The sequence below is a fragment of the Mustela erminea genome, chromosome 9, assembly GCF_009829155.1.
Source record: "Mustela erminea isolate mMusErm1 chromosome 9, mMusErm1.Pri, whole genome shotgun sequence".
NCBI lineage: Eukaryota > Metazoa > Chordata > Mammalia > Carnivora > Mustelidae > Mustela > Mustela erminea.
In genome coordinates, this window is record NC_045622.1 from 59,192,045 (window position 1) to 59,209,678 (window position 17,634).

Here is a 17,634-nt window from a genome sequence, read left to right on the forward strand (position 1 = left end):
TCAATTTCTATGACAGTGGAAGATCCACAGCACCCGCTCCCGCATTTGCTTAGTCCGAGCCCCATAAATCAGGGGGTTGACCATGGGAGGCACAAGAAAGTAGAGATTGTCAATAATAATCTGTAGATAGGGAGCCATATGGTAGCCTAAAATCTGGGCCAGGACAGAGAATACAACAGGAGAATAAAAGAGAGCTATAATACAAAGATGGGAGCCACATGTACTGAGAGCTTTGCCCCGTGCCTCCCAAGAGGGGATCTGAAAGACAGCATGAAGGATCAGCCCATATGACAGAATGATAAAAAACAGATCAAATCCCACAGATGCTACAATAACCATGAGGCCATAGACAATGTGGTTGGACACGTCTCCACAGGCTATCTGCACCACAGCCATGTAGGCACAGTAGGAGTAAGCTATGATGTGAGTTTGGAAGCCTTCCAGTCTTTTCACCAGGATGGGTGCTGGAGTCAGCACTGCCACTGCCCTTGCCAGGACAGCCAGTGCCATCTTCCCAAGTATGCTGTTAGCAAGGATGGTTGTATATCTCAGAGGGAACCAGATAGCCACAAATCTGTCAAAAGCCATGGCTAAGAGGATCCCAGACTCCATGACGTAAAAAGAAGGGATAAAAAACATCTGTGTGAGGCAGGCCTTGAAGCTGATCTCTTTGGCATACATCCAGAAGATACCCAGCATGCGAGGCACAGTGATACTGACAAGGGACAGGTCAACAATAGATAGCATGGCCAGTAGGAGAAACATGGGCTCGTGAAGACTCTTCTCCACTCGGATGATGCATAAGATGGTGGTATTCCCAATAACTGTAATGACAAATACCAAGAAAAAAGGCACAGAGAACCAGCCATGGGAAGATTCTAGGCCAGGAATTCCAGCCAGGACAAATATCAGGGGTTGAGAAATGGAGTTGTTGCAAGAGGTCATCCCTAACCTGAGCTCCTCAAAGTCTGATTCCTAGGGAGAAAGAAACAAAGGACACTTTGAAACCACTGCATCATTTGACCTAAAATGCTGTGTATTCTAGCTTACAGTGATAATCATAATTATATTATATAAACTAATGATCAAATGAATGCTTCAGCTACTTAAAGTATGGAGGGAGATAATTCTAGACTACTGTCTCTGCAGAAGCAGTCTCAGGGATAAAAATGCTCAATAAAGAGATATAATCTCCATACTTTAGATTTTCATGTGGCTCTGATCCTACTTAATAACCAATGTGTGCAATCCTATAGGACTTTTTCCCAGATATACAATCTGATGGGAGACCAACATTTCCGACAGTATAGGCAGGAGGTGGGGTAAGGACATGCTACGAAGCATGGTTTTAATATAAAATTGAGGCAGTTGAATTCGTCATCCCAGAGTCTTCAGTTCTTAAGTCTGACTTTGGTACTTTGAAATTCTTCTCTGGACTGTTTGTTTTGATTTTGACAGAGAATCTAAGAATTCTGCCAATTTTATACCTGAAAAGCATGATGTTATTTTGGAGCAATAACTAAAATTTTCAGCAATAACTGAAATATTTTATTAGAAACACTCTACCTACATATTTATAAAAGATAATCACAGAAGAAAAATTTCTATAGAAGCTGAAAATAAAGAGATAGAAAATATGACACAAAGTTGCTCTAAAAGTAAAAGTATAGTAATCATACTGTGACCTTTTTTGTTTTGATTGTCAATGAACTCAGGTTATTTGTATGGTTTTTTTATGCTAATTTATTATTTTGGATGACAAATGTGGTGTCCAAAAGGCCTCAATTCATAATAATTTAGTATTAAAGTCCCAGATTATTCAATAAGGCATGGTTAGGGAGTTGGCCAAAGTAAAGGCAAATTAATAATCTTTTATGTATATGTGTATTTATGTGGGGAATATGGTTAAGATTAGTGGTAATACATATTTCTATAGAAGTTAAGACTACTATATTTGTTAAATATTTTAACCTACAACTATTTTGAATGAAAATGCATATTTACAAATTTATAAATTATTTGATTAAATTCATAGAGTGTACTTAATGAATACATTAGAAGTAGAAATCAAACAAGTGTATAATAAATACAAAAATAACAAAGGAGTAAGACTTTTTTCTTATATTATGAATGAAATTAAATTCCACTATTAAGGTTTAGACTCCATATTTTATTAGAAACACTCTACCTACATATTTATAAAAGATAATCACAGAAGAAAAATTTCTATATAAGCTGAAAATAAAGAGATAGAAAATATAACACAAAGTTGCTCTAAAAGTAAAAGTATAGTAATCATACTGTGACCTTTTTTGTTTTGATTGTCAATGAACTCAGGTTATTAGTATGGGTTTTTTTTTTGCTAATTTATTTATTCTAAATATTTAAAACCCCAAATAGAGTGGCATATCTGTATCATTTATGCACCATAAAATGAGTTATTCAGATCTAAGAATTTCATATACCAACTGCATTTGGCAAAAAGCGTACCACAGCCAAATGATAGACAGGCAGACTGCCTGGAAAGTAACTTGGAACAGTGAAAATAGCCAAGTTTTTGAGATAATATATGTCTGGAATACAATCTCAGTCCTGTCACTTAAGTGATTTGTCCAAGTTGTTTAAGTCTCTAAATCTCATTTCCTCATCTCAAAAGTGGGATGAGGTTTACCTTTCAAAGCTTGCAGTGAGGATGAAATCCATCATTAAAGTCCAACATTGTATAAAATATACAACATGCTTTGGTGTTCTATAAATGCAAATTTTCTTCCTTTTCTATGAAGTAAAAATTGTGAGATATTAAAAAAATAATGTCCTTTTTGTTTGATTCTTGGAAAGAACTCTAACGAGGATAATAAATAGTGTTGAACTGACATCGCAAAAAAGAATATTTAATGGCTCTAGCAATTTTATCCTCAAATATTTTTAGATTCATTATTTGTTAGAGAACAACAACAACAAAAAAAATATGTAGTGTCACCAGAAATAGATACCTGGCCAAAAAAAGGATGCTAAAAAAATTTAATAGGTACATTTTAGTTCAATAAGGGAAATGAACCTATCACAAATACACACAGAAAAGACAGCCCTGTGAAACCAGAGGCTCACTACCAGTGAAAGTTTCCATGTAGAAATTGAATGATGATCTATGAGTAATAATGTAGATGAAAATTCTCCATGTGACAGGGACATCAGGACATTAGTGTGTTAAGCAATATGGTAAAGTTTTGTCTGAGTGATTAGGAACAGTTGCCAGCCAGGAACAACCACATCAACACTAATTATAAGTAGAGACACCATCAGTTTAGACATAAAATTTAGAAATGCACCTATTATTTTCTAGAGAATGTAACTGGGAATTCTAAAGACTGTGGACCCCAATCATGGCCTTATAAGAGTTGGTGATAGTAGTACGTGGTTTAAAAGATTTGAGAATCTCTTTTCCTTATATGCCTTTGCATCCCAGGATTTTCTACTCTTTCCTCATCCTTTTCTCCCTTTTCCTAGAGTAATACCTGTAGATGGTTGTGAGTCTGGTCACAGTGGGACTGGGACCAGCAAAGCATCCATCTGCTTCAAGTATGAAGAAAACCTGTTGATGGCCAGAATAAGATGGAGTGTCTAAGCTGGAGGCAGATTTATGCTGGTTTGTTCTGGCCCTTCTGGGTCCTCAGTGGCCTCTCTGTTGGGCAAAATGCCTTACCTAGCTTGGATATTCTGGGAAACACATCTTAGAGCCAATTACTGAGGATACCACGGGAGGATAAGAGCAGATAATTAAGGAGCACCATAAGTATAACTGTTGGTCTATGTTAGGAACTTGAGGGAGAAAGAGTAAGGACTATGGGAGAATCACTTAGGATGGAAATTAAAGAAATCCTACAGTAACAGAGGGCAGAGCTGCTTACTGCTATAATCACATACAAATTGCTTTAGTTTGCTTCAAAACCAGTAGTTTAAACCATTTTCATTTCCAGTGACTTTGGGGACCCCATAACTAAAACTTAAACTAAAATTAAGAATCTTGATTTCCTAGAAGCAAGTAAAATCCACAAGAAGCTGAAAAAAAGGGAGAGATTAAGGGCATACTTATCTTGATGACTGCTGAGAAAGGTGTCATTACTGAATCATTATATTGCACACCTGAAAGTAATATAACACTGTACATTATACTTCAAAAAATGTATGCATTAAGAAATTTTAATTGACTAAATTGAGGCCATAGTTTGGTAAATAAGATATATAAAAAGGAACATAAGGGTAAGATTAAAGTAGAAACAAGAGAGGAACTCTAGAAAAAAAATATTACAAAATGCTAGGTTTAGGAGACACTGAGTTTCAGAAAGACTTGGCCAAAGTCACAAACTCAATTTGAGAGTAAATAGCAAAGAGGGGAGAAACAGTTAACTATTTTGCAGGTGACCAAGGTAAACATACTAATAACACTGCCTGGGCCTTGTTTATTTACTATTATTTCCCAGTGCCTGGCAAGTGGTAGGTCTTCAAATATTTTCATATGAATAAATGCATACACTCTGTCCCTACCTCCACAGGTCTTCATCAAGCATCTGCTCTAGACTCTAGGCCAGTAATAACACTGCAAGTGAAAGCAACAGTCGCACAACCTGTGAGCTGGTCAAAGTCTTCATTAAGCCATGTTCCTCAACCTAAAGTATATTCGGGGTACTCAATTCAATTTAATTCTTCCTATCATGATTGCTACCAACTTGGATCAAATGACTATCACATTGACCTAGAAAACTTTTATAAACCACTAAAAGGTCTTTTTTGCATTCATTTATTCCATTCTTTGTCTCAGCCCATTTTCCTCACTGTAGCCACAATGCTCTTTTTACTTTTAAAAAAAAAAAGTATTTATTTATTTATTTGAGAGAAAGAGAGAACGTGAGTGGAGGAGGCAGAGGGAGAGAGAGAAGCACACTCCCCGCTGAGCCGGGAGCCCCATGGAGGACCTGATCCCACGACCCCAGAATCATGACCTGAGCCGAAGGCAACTGTTTAACTGACTGAGGCACCAGGGCACTCCCCAATGATCTTTTTAAAACACAAACCTGATACATCACTCCTATGCATAAAACATTCATAGTCTTCTCGTTTTTAGACTAAAATTGGGAATCCTCAGTATGGCTTATCACCCTTGCTGGCTACTGTCTCAGCCTCACACATCTGCTCTTCACCTCACTCTCCATCCTCCGACCTGTGAAATGGACTTTCTCTGGTTCTTCAAGTGTATGTATGACACCACTTCCTATCTTAAGGTCCACACATGTTCATGCATCCTGTTCTCTCTCCCTGTAACATCACCAGTCCCATTTCATGACCTCTTTTCCTTTTCGCAGTTACTTGACGCCCATTTGGCATTCCAGTAAGTGTCATTTTTAAGGAAACCTTCCTAGATTGTTCTAGACTATATCAAAACCCCATGTTATATGTGCTTATATAAATCTTTGTTTCTGCTTGACAGAACTTAATATCCAGTGGAATTATGCATGTGAGCATCACTTGATCATTTCACCTCCACCAGATTGGAAAGTCCCTGACACATGGACTTTGTTTTGCCTACCTCTCCTCAGAATCCAGCTCAATGTAGCCCATTTTAGCCACTCCATCAATAGATTTTTGCTGCATGAATACATGAATAAGTTTCATATCTTCTTTCTCTTGATTAGAATTTAATGTAGAATCTTTGAAGATTTAGTTTTGTGTTTGTTATTGTTGGACATTTCCTATTTGTCATCCTGTACATTTTGTATGTAACTAACTCCTTAGTTCTTATTTCCAGTCATAACATGTAAACAGCTCTGATGCTGGTTAAGGAATACATTATAATTAAATTCCATGATTTATGATGCTCCAAATTAAAAAAAAAAAATACAGCAATAAGGTTCAGACTTACCAATTTGTCTTCAGGAAACATTCAATGTAATGGCAACAGTCTCAAAGTTTACATTTCCCTAGGCATTCTCTTCTCTTTAGATCTGTCCCTACTGTCATTCTCATTTTTCTGCATTATCTTAGAAAGAGAAAGACATAGAGAGAGCGGGTTACGGGAGAGGGAGGATGAGAAAGAAGCAGACTCTCTGCTGAACGCAGAGCCCAATGCAGGACTTGATCTCGCACCCTGAGATCTTGACCTGAGCTGAAATCAAGAACTAGACCCTTAACTGACTGAACCACCCAAGTGCCCCAGAGATCTATTATATGAATGAAGGTGAAGTCTTCATGAACAGGACAATGAGTTCAAGGGATATATAAAGAATGAGAAGAGAAACAGCAGAAAAGGATTTCGTTAAGCTTTGCTTTGCTATCCTGGTGCTTATAGGGTCCTGACATACAAATTTTGTGTATTCTTTAACTTTTAGGAGGATGACTGATCTCAATGTAGAGATGTGCTAGGCATAGTAATTAAAAACTAATGCTTGAAAATATCAGTGGCAACCATTGAAATAGCCCAACTGGGAAATGATAAAACCTTGAACAATGATATTTTAGTAGAGTCTAAAGAAGAGAAATGAGGAGAAGCAGCCCTGATATTTACCTCTAAAAAGCTCCTATATTAAATAGAAAGAAATTAAAGAGAAAAGAAAGTACAAATAATACTTCATAAGTAATAAATCACAAATAGAGAGCATCAATTCAATGAAATTTGGCATGTATTTATTACATAACTCTGGGGTAATTTCCATTTTTTACAAGCCAAGAAGTGAAGAGTCATATTTTTTAAAGAGAAAATACTCAGATTTTTTTCAGTAAAATATTTACATCTTTTTTTTAATGATTTTGTCTTTAGTTATCACCAGTAGCATAATCACAATTTTTTAAATTCGGTTATTTTACCAATGGACTTCCTCCTTTAGCAAGCACACATGTAATATATGAAGACTGGCAGAGCTGAATCTAGCTCAGTGGCTTGTGCCTAAGCTCTGGGCAAATTCCCAAGTATGTAGCATCAAGCATAAAGATGTTTCTGTTTTCAGGACACTCTGTGATGAAGGCAGAGATTATTTTTAAAGAGACCCAAAATTAGTTCAAGTAACAAAACAATAGCAGGCACAAGTCATTCTTGGTGGAGACACAGTATTCTATGAGCAATACAATGTCTAAACTTCTGTGGGCTTCATTATTACTATATTGAATTTTTCCACATTTCTGTTTGACAACTGTCCTGTGTGTCCATTCTTGTGAATAAAACACAATCGTTTATTATATTAAAAGGACATCAATCCTATTACATTGCCTCTTCTGTAGAATATTGACAGCACTCATTAATGTTTCAATTGCAGATGCTTCCTGTGGAATTTTCTGAGGTTCCCGTGGGTTTCTTCACATTTTCAATCACTCCCTATTTTAAAATAAACTACTAGTCTCAGTTACAACACAGAAGATCAGTAGCAGCAAGAAGCAGAAGTGGATCTCTTTCCAAAGCAACAAGTTTTGAATAAGCTCCCTAATATCCAGGTGTGCACAAAATATCTCATGTCCTCTAGTTTCATTACAGTGAGGGAATTTCTATTATGTGTGGTCAGTCTTTCCCACTAAAATGTTTCAGGGAGGTAATTTTTCATGCCTGTTAAAAAAATGGAATCAATTATTTCCATAATTTCCTTCCTATTATGATAATATCTTTGCAAACAAGTTCAGGATAGTCAAGTAACTTTTACCTTTAGAGAACTAAGAACATGGTCTCGAATTTTTTTGGTCCTAATACCATAAACAATAGGGTTAAGGAAAGGTGGTACCAGAAGGTACATATTGGCAATAAATATATGAATTTGGGGAGCCACATTGTGGCCAAAGCGGTGAGTGAGGAAGGTAAAGACAGCTGTGGAGTAGAAAACAAGGATGACACAGACATGGGAGCCACAGGTACCTAGAGCTTTAAAACTTGCTTCCCGTGATGGAAGGCGAAAGACCGCACGGAGGATTAGGACATAAGAGACAGCAATGAAAAAGCCGTCACAGGAACCAATGACAGAGGCCACACTGAGGCTGTAACGTTTGGTAACTCCTGTGTCCACACACGCCAGCTTCACCACAGCCATAAACTCACAGTAGGTGTGGGCAATGATTCGAGTCCTGCAGTACGGCAGCTGCCTGAGCAGGATGGGATGTGGAGAAAAGAAGACCACTCCCCGGAGTACCACAGAAGCTCCCATTTTGGCAATGCGAGAATGGGTGAGAATCGTGGTATGGCGCAGTGGGTCACAAATGGCCACATAACGGTCAAAGGCCATGGCCAGGAAAAAGCCTGATTCCATAGCAGTAAAACTGTGAATGAAGAACATTTGGGTCAGGCAGGCATCAAAGGCAATGTCATGGGCTTCCAGCCAGAAGAGACAGAGCATTCGAGGCAGGGTGGATGTGGAGAGGACCAGGTCGGTGATGGAGAGCATGCAGAGAAAGAGGAACATAGGCTCATGGAGGCTTCGCTCTGCCCTCACCACGGCCAGGATGGTCACATTCCCCACCACAGCCACCACATACATGGAGCAGAAGGGAATCCCAATCCAGACATGCAGGTGCTCTAGTCCTGGGATGCCCATCAGCAGGAAGGTGTCTGGAGATGTTTGAGATTTATTGACTGGTCCCATCGTGCTGTTCCTCTCTGTCTTTTCTGGAAGGAAGCCTCCTTTTTAGGGCAAAAGTTTTCTGGCAAGATCATCACAAGCAACTCTGGCAACAAATGAGAAAACAAATCTAAAATACCCTAAAACAGCACATTAGAAAACATCAAGGTTGTAATTTAGAGTGAAAACACTTAGTGACACTAGGCAAAGCTATACAACCAAACACAAAGCACTTATTCTCAGTCAAGTCATGAATTTTACAAATTTGTTCCAACTAAAAAAGAAAAAAAAAAAAAAAACAGAAAAAAAACCAACTTGGTAACATCCGTGTACAAGAAAATTCAATACCACTTTCTAAATTCACCATCTGACCCATTCTTATTTTTCTTCTTTTTAAATTTTAATTTTATTTTGTCAGAGTTCCAAGATTCATTGTCTGTGCTCCATGCCCAGTGCTCCATGCAATACATGCCCTCCTTAATAACCACCATCAGGCTCTCCTAAACCCCATCCCCTCCCTTCCAAAACCCTCATTTGTTTCTCAGAGTCCACAGTCTCTTAGTTTCTTTGCCCCTCTAATTTCCCTCCTTAATACCCATCACTGGGATAACCCATCACTCCACCCCCCTTCCCTCTACAACCCTCAGTTTGATTCCCAGAGTCCATAGTCTCTCAGGTTCATCTCCCATTCTGATCTTCCCCCTCATTTTCCCCTTCCTTCTCCTAATGTCCTCCATACTATTCTTTATGCTCCACAAATAAATGGAACCATATGATAATTGAATTTCTCTACTTGACTTATTTCACAGCATAATTTCCTCCAGTTCTGTCCATGTTGATGCAAAAGTTGGGTATTCATCCTTTCATATGGCTGAGTAATATTCCATTATATGTATGGACCACATCTTCTTTATCCATTCATCTGTTGAAGGACATTTTGGCTCTTTCCACAGTTTGACTATTAGGACATTGCTGCTGTGAACATTGGGGAACATGTGCCCCTTCTTTTCACTACATCTGTATCTTTGGGATAAATACCCAGTAATGCAATTGCTGGGTCATATTATAGCTCTATTTTTAACTTTTTGAGGAACTTCCACACTGTTTTCCAAAGTGGCTGTACCACCTAAAATCACCACCAACAGTGTAAAAGAGGGCTCCTCTTTCTCCCAACACTTTTTAAACTAACAAATTCATTGAGAGAAGACCTACTTACCAGTATTCACATATGCCTAAAAAAGGCAAACAAGCAGATTTTTTACATGTGACATTTTTCTTGTGTTGTCATAAATTATGGTATCCTATATGCAGAGATGCAAGTACAAAGGGACCCTTCAAATTTTTAAATACAACATTAAGCTTCATTCAAGCACACTGCATTAATGCACACATAAGTGTATTCAAATATGCATGGATATATTTAAATAAGCTTATATTTTAAAGCACAAACAAAACACTGTTATACCTATTAAAATACACTCTCCATTTTTTTCTTAGAATTATTAGGCTGGAAATCAAAATCTGAATGTGGAGATGGTACACAGAGATGTCAACTCTCTTATTTATATTTTTAAAGGATTTTATTTGTTTGAGAGAGAGAGAGAATAGCAAGGGAGAAGCAAAGGGAGAGGGAGAAGCAGACTCTCTGCTGAGCAGGAATCCTGGCATGGGGCTTGATCCCAGGACTCTGGGACCATGACCTGAGCTGAAGGCAGATGCTTAACTGACTGAGCCATTAAGGCATCCCTCAACTCTCTTCTTTTAGAAAACCCATTAGGAGGAATGTTTACACCCCACAAAGTTCTACTATGGAAGTCTTTCTGTACTTTGTACTCTCTTATCCGTGCAGATTAATTAGTATGAAGATTACATCAAATATTACAACAGTTAATGTGACTAAGGAGTGTAGAGGTTGGAAGTATTTTGAAAATAAAGGATGTATAGAGAAAAGACTGGCTATAGCTTGTTTTTTGATCCCCCTTAATAAACAGACACTTTTTTTTTTTTTAACCTCATTCCAAAATATTCTTCCTCCCACAAGAATTGCCCTAACTAATGCTGAATGGGAGGAAACTGGCTGTTCTTTGCTCACAGCTGTCTTTGACCTCAAAGCCTGTCCTGGTCAAGCAGCTTTAATGCTATTTTAATCCTAATTTGGAGTATCTATGACCTTATATTCCCTCTACTTCAGAGCTAAACTATATTTATATCAGTTGTGGAATAAAAGGTTGATTCCAGTAAATTACATGTCTGTGATCTTTATTCTTTTTTTTTTTTGATCTTTATTCTTAACTTTACTAAGTGTATTTGAAGAGGCAAACATTGCTTTTTTGAAGATCTGATAATTCTATAAATGCAAATGTTTGAATGTAGCCCTTTCCTCTCTTTCTCTGTCCTGTGTCTCTGTCTTAACTCACCCAGATTAAAAGCTGAGAGTCATCCAAAGTCAGCTTCTATAGGGGGGAGATGCTAAGACGTGTGCTCAGTAAACGGGAGCTGGAATTACATCCAACTGTAAATCCCACTGGATTTATGGGTGTCAATTGTAGAGAAACCAGTGGTCCTCTGAGATACCGGGCCTCTTCCCAAACTACAAGACCTAAATTACTTTTAGGTTTAGCAATTATTATTTACCATCCCTTAAGATAATAAATAAGGACATTATTATTTCCCAAAGGTCTCTTGAGTGCTAGTTAGCCCACTTCCAGTTTCCACATGTTGACAACCTCCAGTCAGAACATACTTAAGCCTTCCCTTTTATTCCCTATAAAACTTTCCCACTGTCTAGTGGCCTTTGAATCTCAGAAAAAGGGAAACAATGATAGTCAATACTATTGCTACAGCAAGTTCTAAATAAAATATATCTGCTTGTTCCCACTTGTTTATTTCCATAACTGTATGAATGTTTTAATATTTTTGAAGTAATTATTAGTTGCATGTAAGTTTTAAAATTTTTGGTTGCTTGAAATTTCTTTCATTATTGAACGGCCATTGTTAGCTCAACCCAACACTATTTTGTTTATTACTAATGAAAATATGCAACCATTGATTTTTGGATATAGAAAGATTCATGCAGTAATTTCATGTCTTGTGTACAGTGAAACACTACATTATATGGTTCTGGAATAACTGTGAAGTGTACCTATCAGGTTGTTAGTGAGCTATGTTGACTGGTATCAATTGGTGTAGCAAATAGTAATGAGAATGCCAACTCTAAGGCAAACAATACTTCACTCAGAAAATATGACTGCAATTTAAAAAGTTCCAACATTTTACTTCTGAAAGATTGGTGTGAATAAGAATTAAAAGCTCCTGTTTAGCACAAGAATGCTACAATATTAATAATTTTTTTACTAATTTTCACTGAAAATATGGAAATGCACTTATAGTGAGTATCAAGGGTGTTTATCATGAGAACAAAATGTAGGTTCCAAAAAGACAAATACTGAATATCTAACTTATATGTGGAATCTAAAAAAAAAAAAAAAAAGTTTCATAGAAACAAAACAGAATAAATAGAATGCCAGGTTGCAGAAATAACAGGCAAGAGGAAACAGGTGCTATAGGTCAAAGGGTTCAGATTTTCAGGTAATAAAAATAGGTTCTGGGAATCTAATGTACAGCTTGGTGAGTATAGTTAATAATACGGTTAATAATATAGTTAATGATATGGTACTATGGACTGAAAGTTACTGAAAGTAGATCTTAAGGCCCCCTCAAGAATACTTACACACACACATGCTAATTATGTGAGGTGCTGGATGTGTTAGTTATCTTGATTTTGCTGATCATTGCACATTTTATGTGTATGTAAACCAAAGCATCGTTACAAACTTTAAATATATACAATTTTATTTGTCAATGGCTTCTCAGTAAAGTTAAAAAAATAAAATAGAAGCAGATAATGGTGGTTGTCAAGGACTGAGGGAAAAGAAACATGGAGAGATGTTGGATAAGGGTACAAAATTTCAGTTATGCAAAATGTATACATCCTGACATCTAATATATAGCATGATGACTATGGATAACAATACTGTCCTGTACACTTGAAATCTGCTGAAAGGATAGATCCTAAGTATTTTTACTACATACAAAAGAAAGGTAAATATGTAAAGTAATGGGTATGTTCATTAGCTTGATTGTAGCAATTATTTCACAATATACATGTACATCAAATCACCAAGATGTACATTTTGAAGATATAAAATAAAAAGTGTGTATCATTTAAAACATGGCCATGAATAATAAAAATATATATTATGAAACATTAAAAGTGAAATTTTTTAAATGTCAGATTTCACATATGGGGCCTATTGACATTTGTGACCAAAGACGTGTTTTGAAACTTATGCTTCCAAAATAATTTTGGATAAATCTGAGCAAATGCCAATCAAGATCTGTACTGTTATGATCTGAAAAATAACATATTCTTGTCTTTAAAAATTTTGTATAGAATTAGTTTTCCCCATGCATATACTTCAACATCTCTGTATATTCTTTGTACTACTTTTGTACAGAATATGATTACTTTTAACCTGATTTATAACCATAGTCCTTTACATTGAAAGTAATTGTTTGGATGCTTGGACTTGCTTTTGCTATTTTTATGTTATATTTTAAATTGACATTGAAATTTTCTGTTCTTTTTTTGCATTTTCTAGATTTATTATTTTCATTATTCCATGTTACCCTCTATTAATTTAGTCACTATATTTTCTAATATTTATTAGTAGTCTCCATGGAAATTAAAGCATACAGATGGCCAATCTTAAATTTCAGTTAACTTCAGAAGCAGGTAGCGGTGCCTAGATGGCTCAGTGCCTTATGCTTCTGACTCTTGATTTCGGCTCAGGTAATCATCTCAGGGTTGTGAGATAGAGCCCCACATAAGGCTCTGTGCGGGGGGGGGGGGGGGGAAGCCTGCCTGAGATTCTTTCTCTGCCCCTCCTCCCTAATAAAAGACTTTAGAAGTAATTAACAAAAATCAAATTTATTTCTCCTATTCTCATATTATTAAAGTTGGAATTTCCTTGAGGGCTTCAGACTAGTTTGCATACTACAGTTGGGACAATGATTCTTCAAATAAGACAAAGGTAATTTAGAGTCTTTTCTCGGAGGTTAGATTGACTCTGAGATTCAAAGATTTTTATTTATTTATTTGTTGGAGGAGACACAGAGAGTGCTAAAGCACTCTGGGGGAGCAGCCAGCAGAGAGGGAAGCAGGCTCCTCAATGAGCAAGGAGCCAGATCAGGACCAGAGCAGAAGGCAGATGTCTAACCAATTGAGCCACCCAGGTGTCCCAAGAGAAATATCTTCCAAGTATTCAAATAAAGACTCAGAAAATAACCATTGTGGGTTTTGTTTTTGTTTTTGACCAGAATAGTATTTTGACTTTCTTTCTTTTTTTTTAATTGCTTAATTTTTGATATAAAATATTTCATTTACTTGTGGAGCATAAGGAATAACACCGAAGACATTGCGTGAAGGAGAGAAGTGAGTTGGGGGAAATCAGAGGGGGAGAGAAGTATGAGAGTCTGTGGACTCTGAGAAACAAACAGGGTTTTGGAAGGGGGTTAGGAGGGCCTGGTGGTGGGTATTAAGGAAGACATGTATAGCATGCAGCATTGGGTGTGGTGTATAAACAATTAATCTTGGAACACTGAAAAAATAAAATTAAACTAAAAAAAAAGTATACATTTCCCCAATAGTACACTTTCAAAGTAGAAAAGTGGGAGCATTTCTTGGGAGTGGTGGAAATGTCTTATACTATGATTGTGAAGTGGGTTACCTTGGTCATATGTTTGTTCAAGCTTACCTAACTGTCCATTTAAGGTCTGTAATTTCACTGTATTTTATTGCACCTCAAAAATACATTCATACATTACACATACAATAGTATAAAATGTGTTAAAAATTTAACAATCATTGGTGTCTTGATGACAAAGAGAACACACAATATCTGAGAAAAAAAGAAACGATTGTAAAAGGGCACACTTGGTAATTAACCTGGGACAACAGCTGCAAACGAAGAATACTTCAGACAAATATAGGTGATGGGCATGGAACAAAAATTTCAGCATTTTTCAGATTGTCTGTTTTCTTCATTAGGCAACTGCTGCCTGAGTGAATTTACTCTTAATAGACTAGATGATCATCACCACTTACATGATCAAAATACGTGAATATTTACCTTAACCAAGACCTTCTCCCTGAGGTTATGTACAATTTAATATTCTACATGACTCTTAAGTCATATCCAAACTAAATTTATTAGTGTAACCCTCAAATTGCTTCAAATATTAACCCTTTATTTCAAGGGAATCACAACAAATGTATATAGTTTTTCAAAACAGAAAAATTTGTGTTCTACTTATAGTTACATTATGTACTGAATATTGGTGAATGCAGAGATTATCAGTCTTTGGGTTTAGATGTGGATTTAAGTTTCTGGGATAAATAAGGAAGGAGTGAGGAAAAGTTTCACAGCAATCAGACATCCTTTTTCAGATGGCTTCCAGGAAAAGAAATGTCCCATAGTTCTTAGATAATATTTATAAAAGATGAGAAAAACGTGGCAGGGAAACTAGTGAAAGCTGAGAAAAATGAAAAAAAAAAAAAAGGAAGCTAGTCGTAGATATTGAGGCAATAAAAAGGGGAAATATTTTACTTTCTTAATAAGAGATTTCATATTTTTTGTTTTAAGATTAGGTTTGAGGTCAACTAGTCAATGAGGAAGATTCAGTGCACATGGTAGCCTGGTAGTCTGCTAATTTTAACTACTAACTATTAAATTTGAAGGACATGAACTATACTTTAGGAGTCAGTAGAATTGAGGCTATTGCTTTATTTTATGGAGTACCCCTTGTTGCAATCAAAATTGCTCTAGAAACCATACAACTCTAATACCAATGTTGGCACCTTCACACAAACCTGTGTTAAAAGATTTAATTTTAAATTTTTATATTTTTGTTTTCCTTGACTGGGTGATCATTTCTTCTTAATTACATTTAAAATCTTTCTGTATTATTAGTCTACTCATGTACCTTGAGACTTCCATTGATACTACTAGACTAGAGATGCAACATTTCTTACCTGTCTTTAAAAATCACAACCATATATACATATATATATGTCAACATTCTTTCAAAGTAACTACTCTATAAAATTCAGCATATAGATCTCAGAGAACACTTCCTTCCCTTCCCTGTTTCTCCATAGGTTTTTTTTTTTCCTCCTTCAACATACTGTTTATTCCCTATTATAACTCTTCCTGAAAGATACATATTCAAAATGAGATGAACAAATTCATCACCAATATTTACTAAATGAAAAAGTTAAAATAATTTGTCGAGTTAGTATTCTCAGAAATTCTAGACATCTGGTAAAGAACAGCCTTTAGGTGGTAAATCTAATTCAGCTTGTAGGAGTAAGAACAGATAATTATTTTCTCTACATCATATCTTGTATTTCTGTATAGCTTGAGACATTTCTTTTATTGATCTAACTAAAATCAGGTGACTTTGATCCTTAGTGCTCTAAGAACATGCTCCCGTATTTTCTTGGTTCTTACTCCATACACAATGGGGTTGAGGAAAGGAGGCACCAAAAGGTACATATTTGCAATAAAAATATGGATATGTGCAGGCACATTCTTCCCAAAACGGTGAGTGAAAATGGAAAAACCAGCTGTGGAATAGAACACAAGAATAACACAGACATGTGATCCACATGTGCCCAAAGCCTTAAAGCCAGCTTCTCGGGATGGCAGGCGGAATACAGAGTGGAGGATGAAGGCATAGGATATAACAGTGAGAATGGCATCACACGAGCCAATGATAGAAGCCACACTGAGGCTATAGCGTGTGGTGGTTCCTGTGTCCACACATGCCAGCTTCACCACAGCCATGAACTCACAATAGGTATGGGCAATGATTCGTGTTCTGCAGTAGGGCAGCTGTTTGAGCAGGATGGGATGTGGAGAAAAGAAGGCTACTCCCCGAATCACCACAATCATACCCATTATGGTGATGCGAGCATGAGTGAGAATCGTGGTATGACGGAGTGGGTCACAAATGGCCACGTAACGGTCAAAGGCCATGGCCAGGAAAAAGCCTGATTCCATGGTAGTAAAGCTATGGATGAAGAACATTTGGGTCAGGCAGGCATCAAAGGCAATGTCATGGGCTCCAAGCCAGAAGAGACAGAGCATTCGGGGCAGGGTGGATGTGGAGAGGACCAGGTCGGTGATGGAGAGCATGCAGAGAAAGAGGAACATAGGCTCATGGAGGCTTCGCTCTGCCCTCACCACGGCCAGGATGGTCACATTCCCCACCACAGCCACCACATACATGGAGCAGAAGGGAATCCCAATCCAGACATGCAGGTGCTCTAGTCCCGGGATGCCCATCAGCAGGAAGGTGACAGGAGAGGGAAAAGAAGTGTTGAGAGGAGGCATGTTGCTTTTCCCTTTGCTTTTTGTCACTACTTCTGAAGAGGAAGCAGCACAACCAGATGCTGAAAATACGGAGATTCAGTTCTAGAAGTCCCTTATGTTAAAAACAATTCAAATAATAAAGCGTATTTAAATTCACTAGGACCAGAGTAATCAAATTTGTAACATTATATAAAATACTGCATTTGAAAATACAAAAAGATAACTCATGTATCATTTCATATTATCACAGGGGCATAGAAGTCCCCTTAACCATTCATTTCCATAAAAAGATTCCCTGTCTATTCAATTGTACTTAATTCAACAACAGTTCAGTAGTTATGAATTAACTAACTGAGTATAGGAATTAACTGAGTATGGGAAGTATTGGACATTAAGTTTAATGTCATTTACATGTTACTGTGTGACGAAACCATGCTCCAGGCACTGGTAGCAAAGAAATGCACAGATCAGATCCTTTTGTGGAGGTTACACTCCATGGGGAAAACATCAGAATACGATAACTGAAGAATGGTATATGCGGGTAAGAGAATGCCATATTGAGGTTGATGTCTGAATGGTCGGGCTCAAGCCTTCAGATCCTGAGTATTATT

General features: G+C 37.0%; 3 protein-coding genes across 3 annotated transcripts; all 3 read right to left on the minus strand.

The window, feature by feature from the left end:
- On the minus strand, window positions 1–945 carry LOC116599353 (olfactory receptor 52K1-like). The gene has a single exon (XM_032359165.1). It carries the CDS (start codon window positions 943–945, stop codon window positions 1–3), a length of 945 nt encoding a protein of 314 aa, XP_032215056.1.
- A 6,722-nt stretch (window positions 946–7,667) lies between these two features.
- Window positions 7,668–8,612, minus strand: LOC116598216 (olfactory receptor 52D1-like). Its single transcript, XM_032356673.1, has one exon. The coding sequence runs from the start codon at window positions 8,610–8,612 to the stop codon at window positions 7,668–7,670; it is 945 nt and encodes a 314-aa protein (XP_032212564.1).
- A 7,487-nt stretch (window positions 8,613–16,099) lies between these two features.
- Window positions 16,100–17,044, minus strand: LOC116599773 (olfactory receptor 52D1-like). The gene has a single exon (XM_032359750.1). The coding sequence runs from the start codon at window positions 17,042–17,044 to the stop codon at window positions 16,100–16,102; it is 945 nt and encodes a 314-aa protein (XP_032215641.1).
- Between the last annotated feature and the right edge of the window lie 590 nt (window positions 17,045–17,634).

Excerpts from the sequence above, each read along its gene's own strand:
- LOC116599353 (XM_032359165.1), bottom strand. The coding sequence starts at position 945 with ATGACCTCTTGCAACAACTCCATTTCTCAACCCCTGATATTTGTCCTG.
- LOC116598216 (XM_032356673.1), bottom strand. The coding sequence starts at position 8,612 with ATGGGACCAGTCAATAAATCTCAAACATCTCCAGACACCTTCCTGCTG.
- LOC116599773 (XM_032359750.1), bottom strand. The coding sequence starts at position 17,044 with ATGCCTCCTCTCAACACTTCTTTTCCCTCTCCTGTCACCTTCCTGCTG.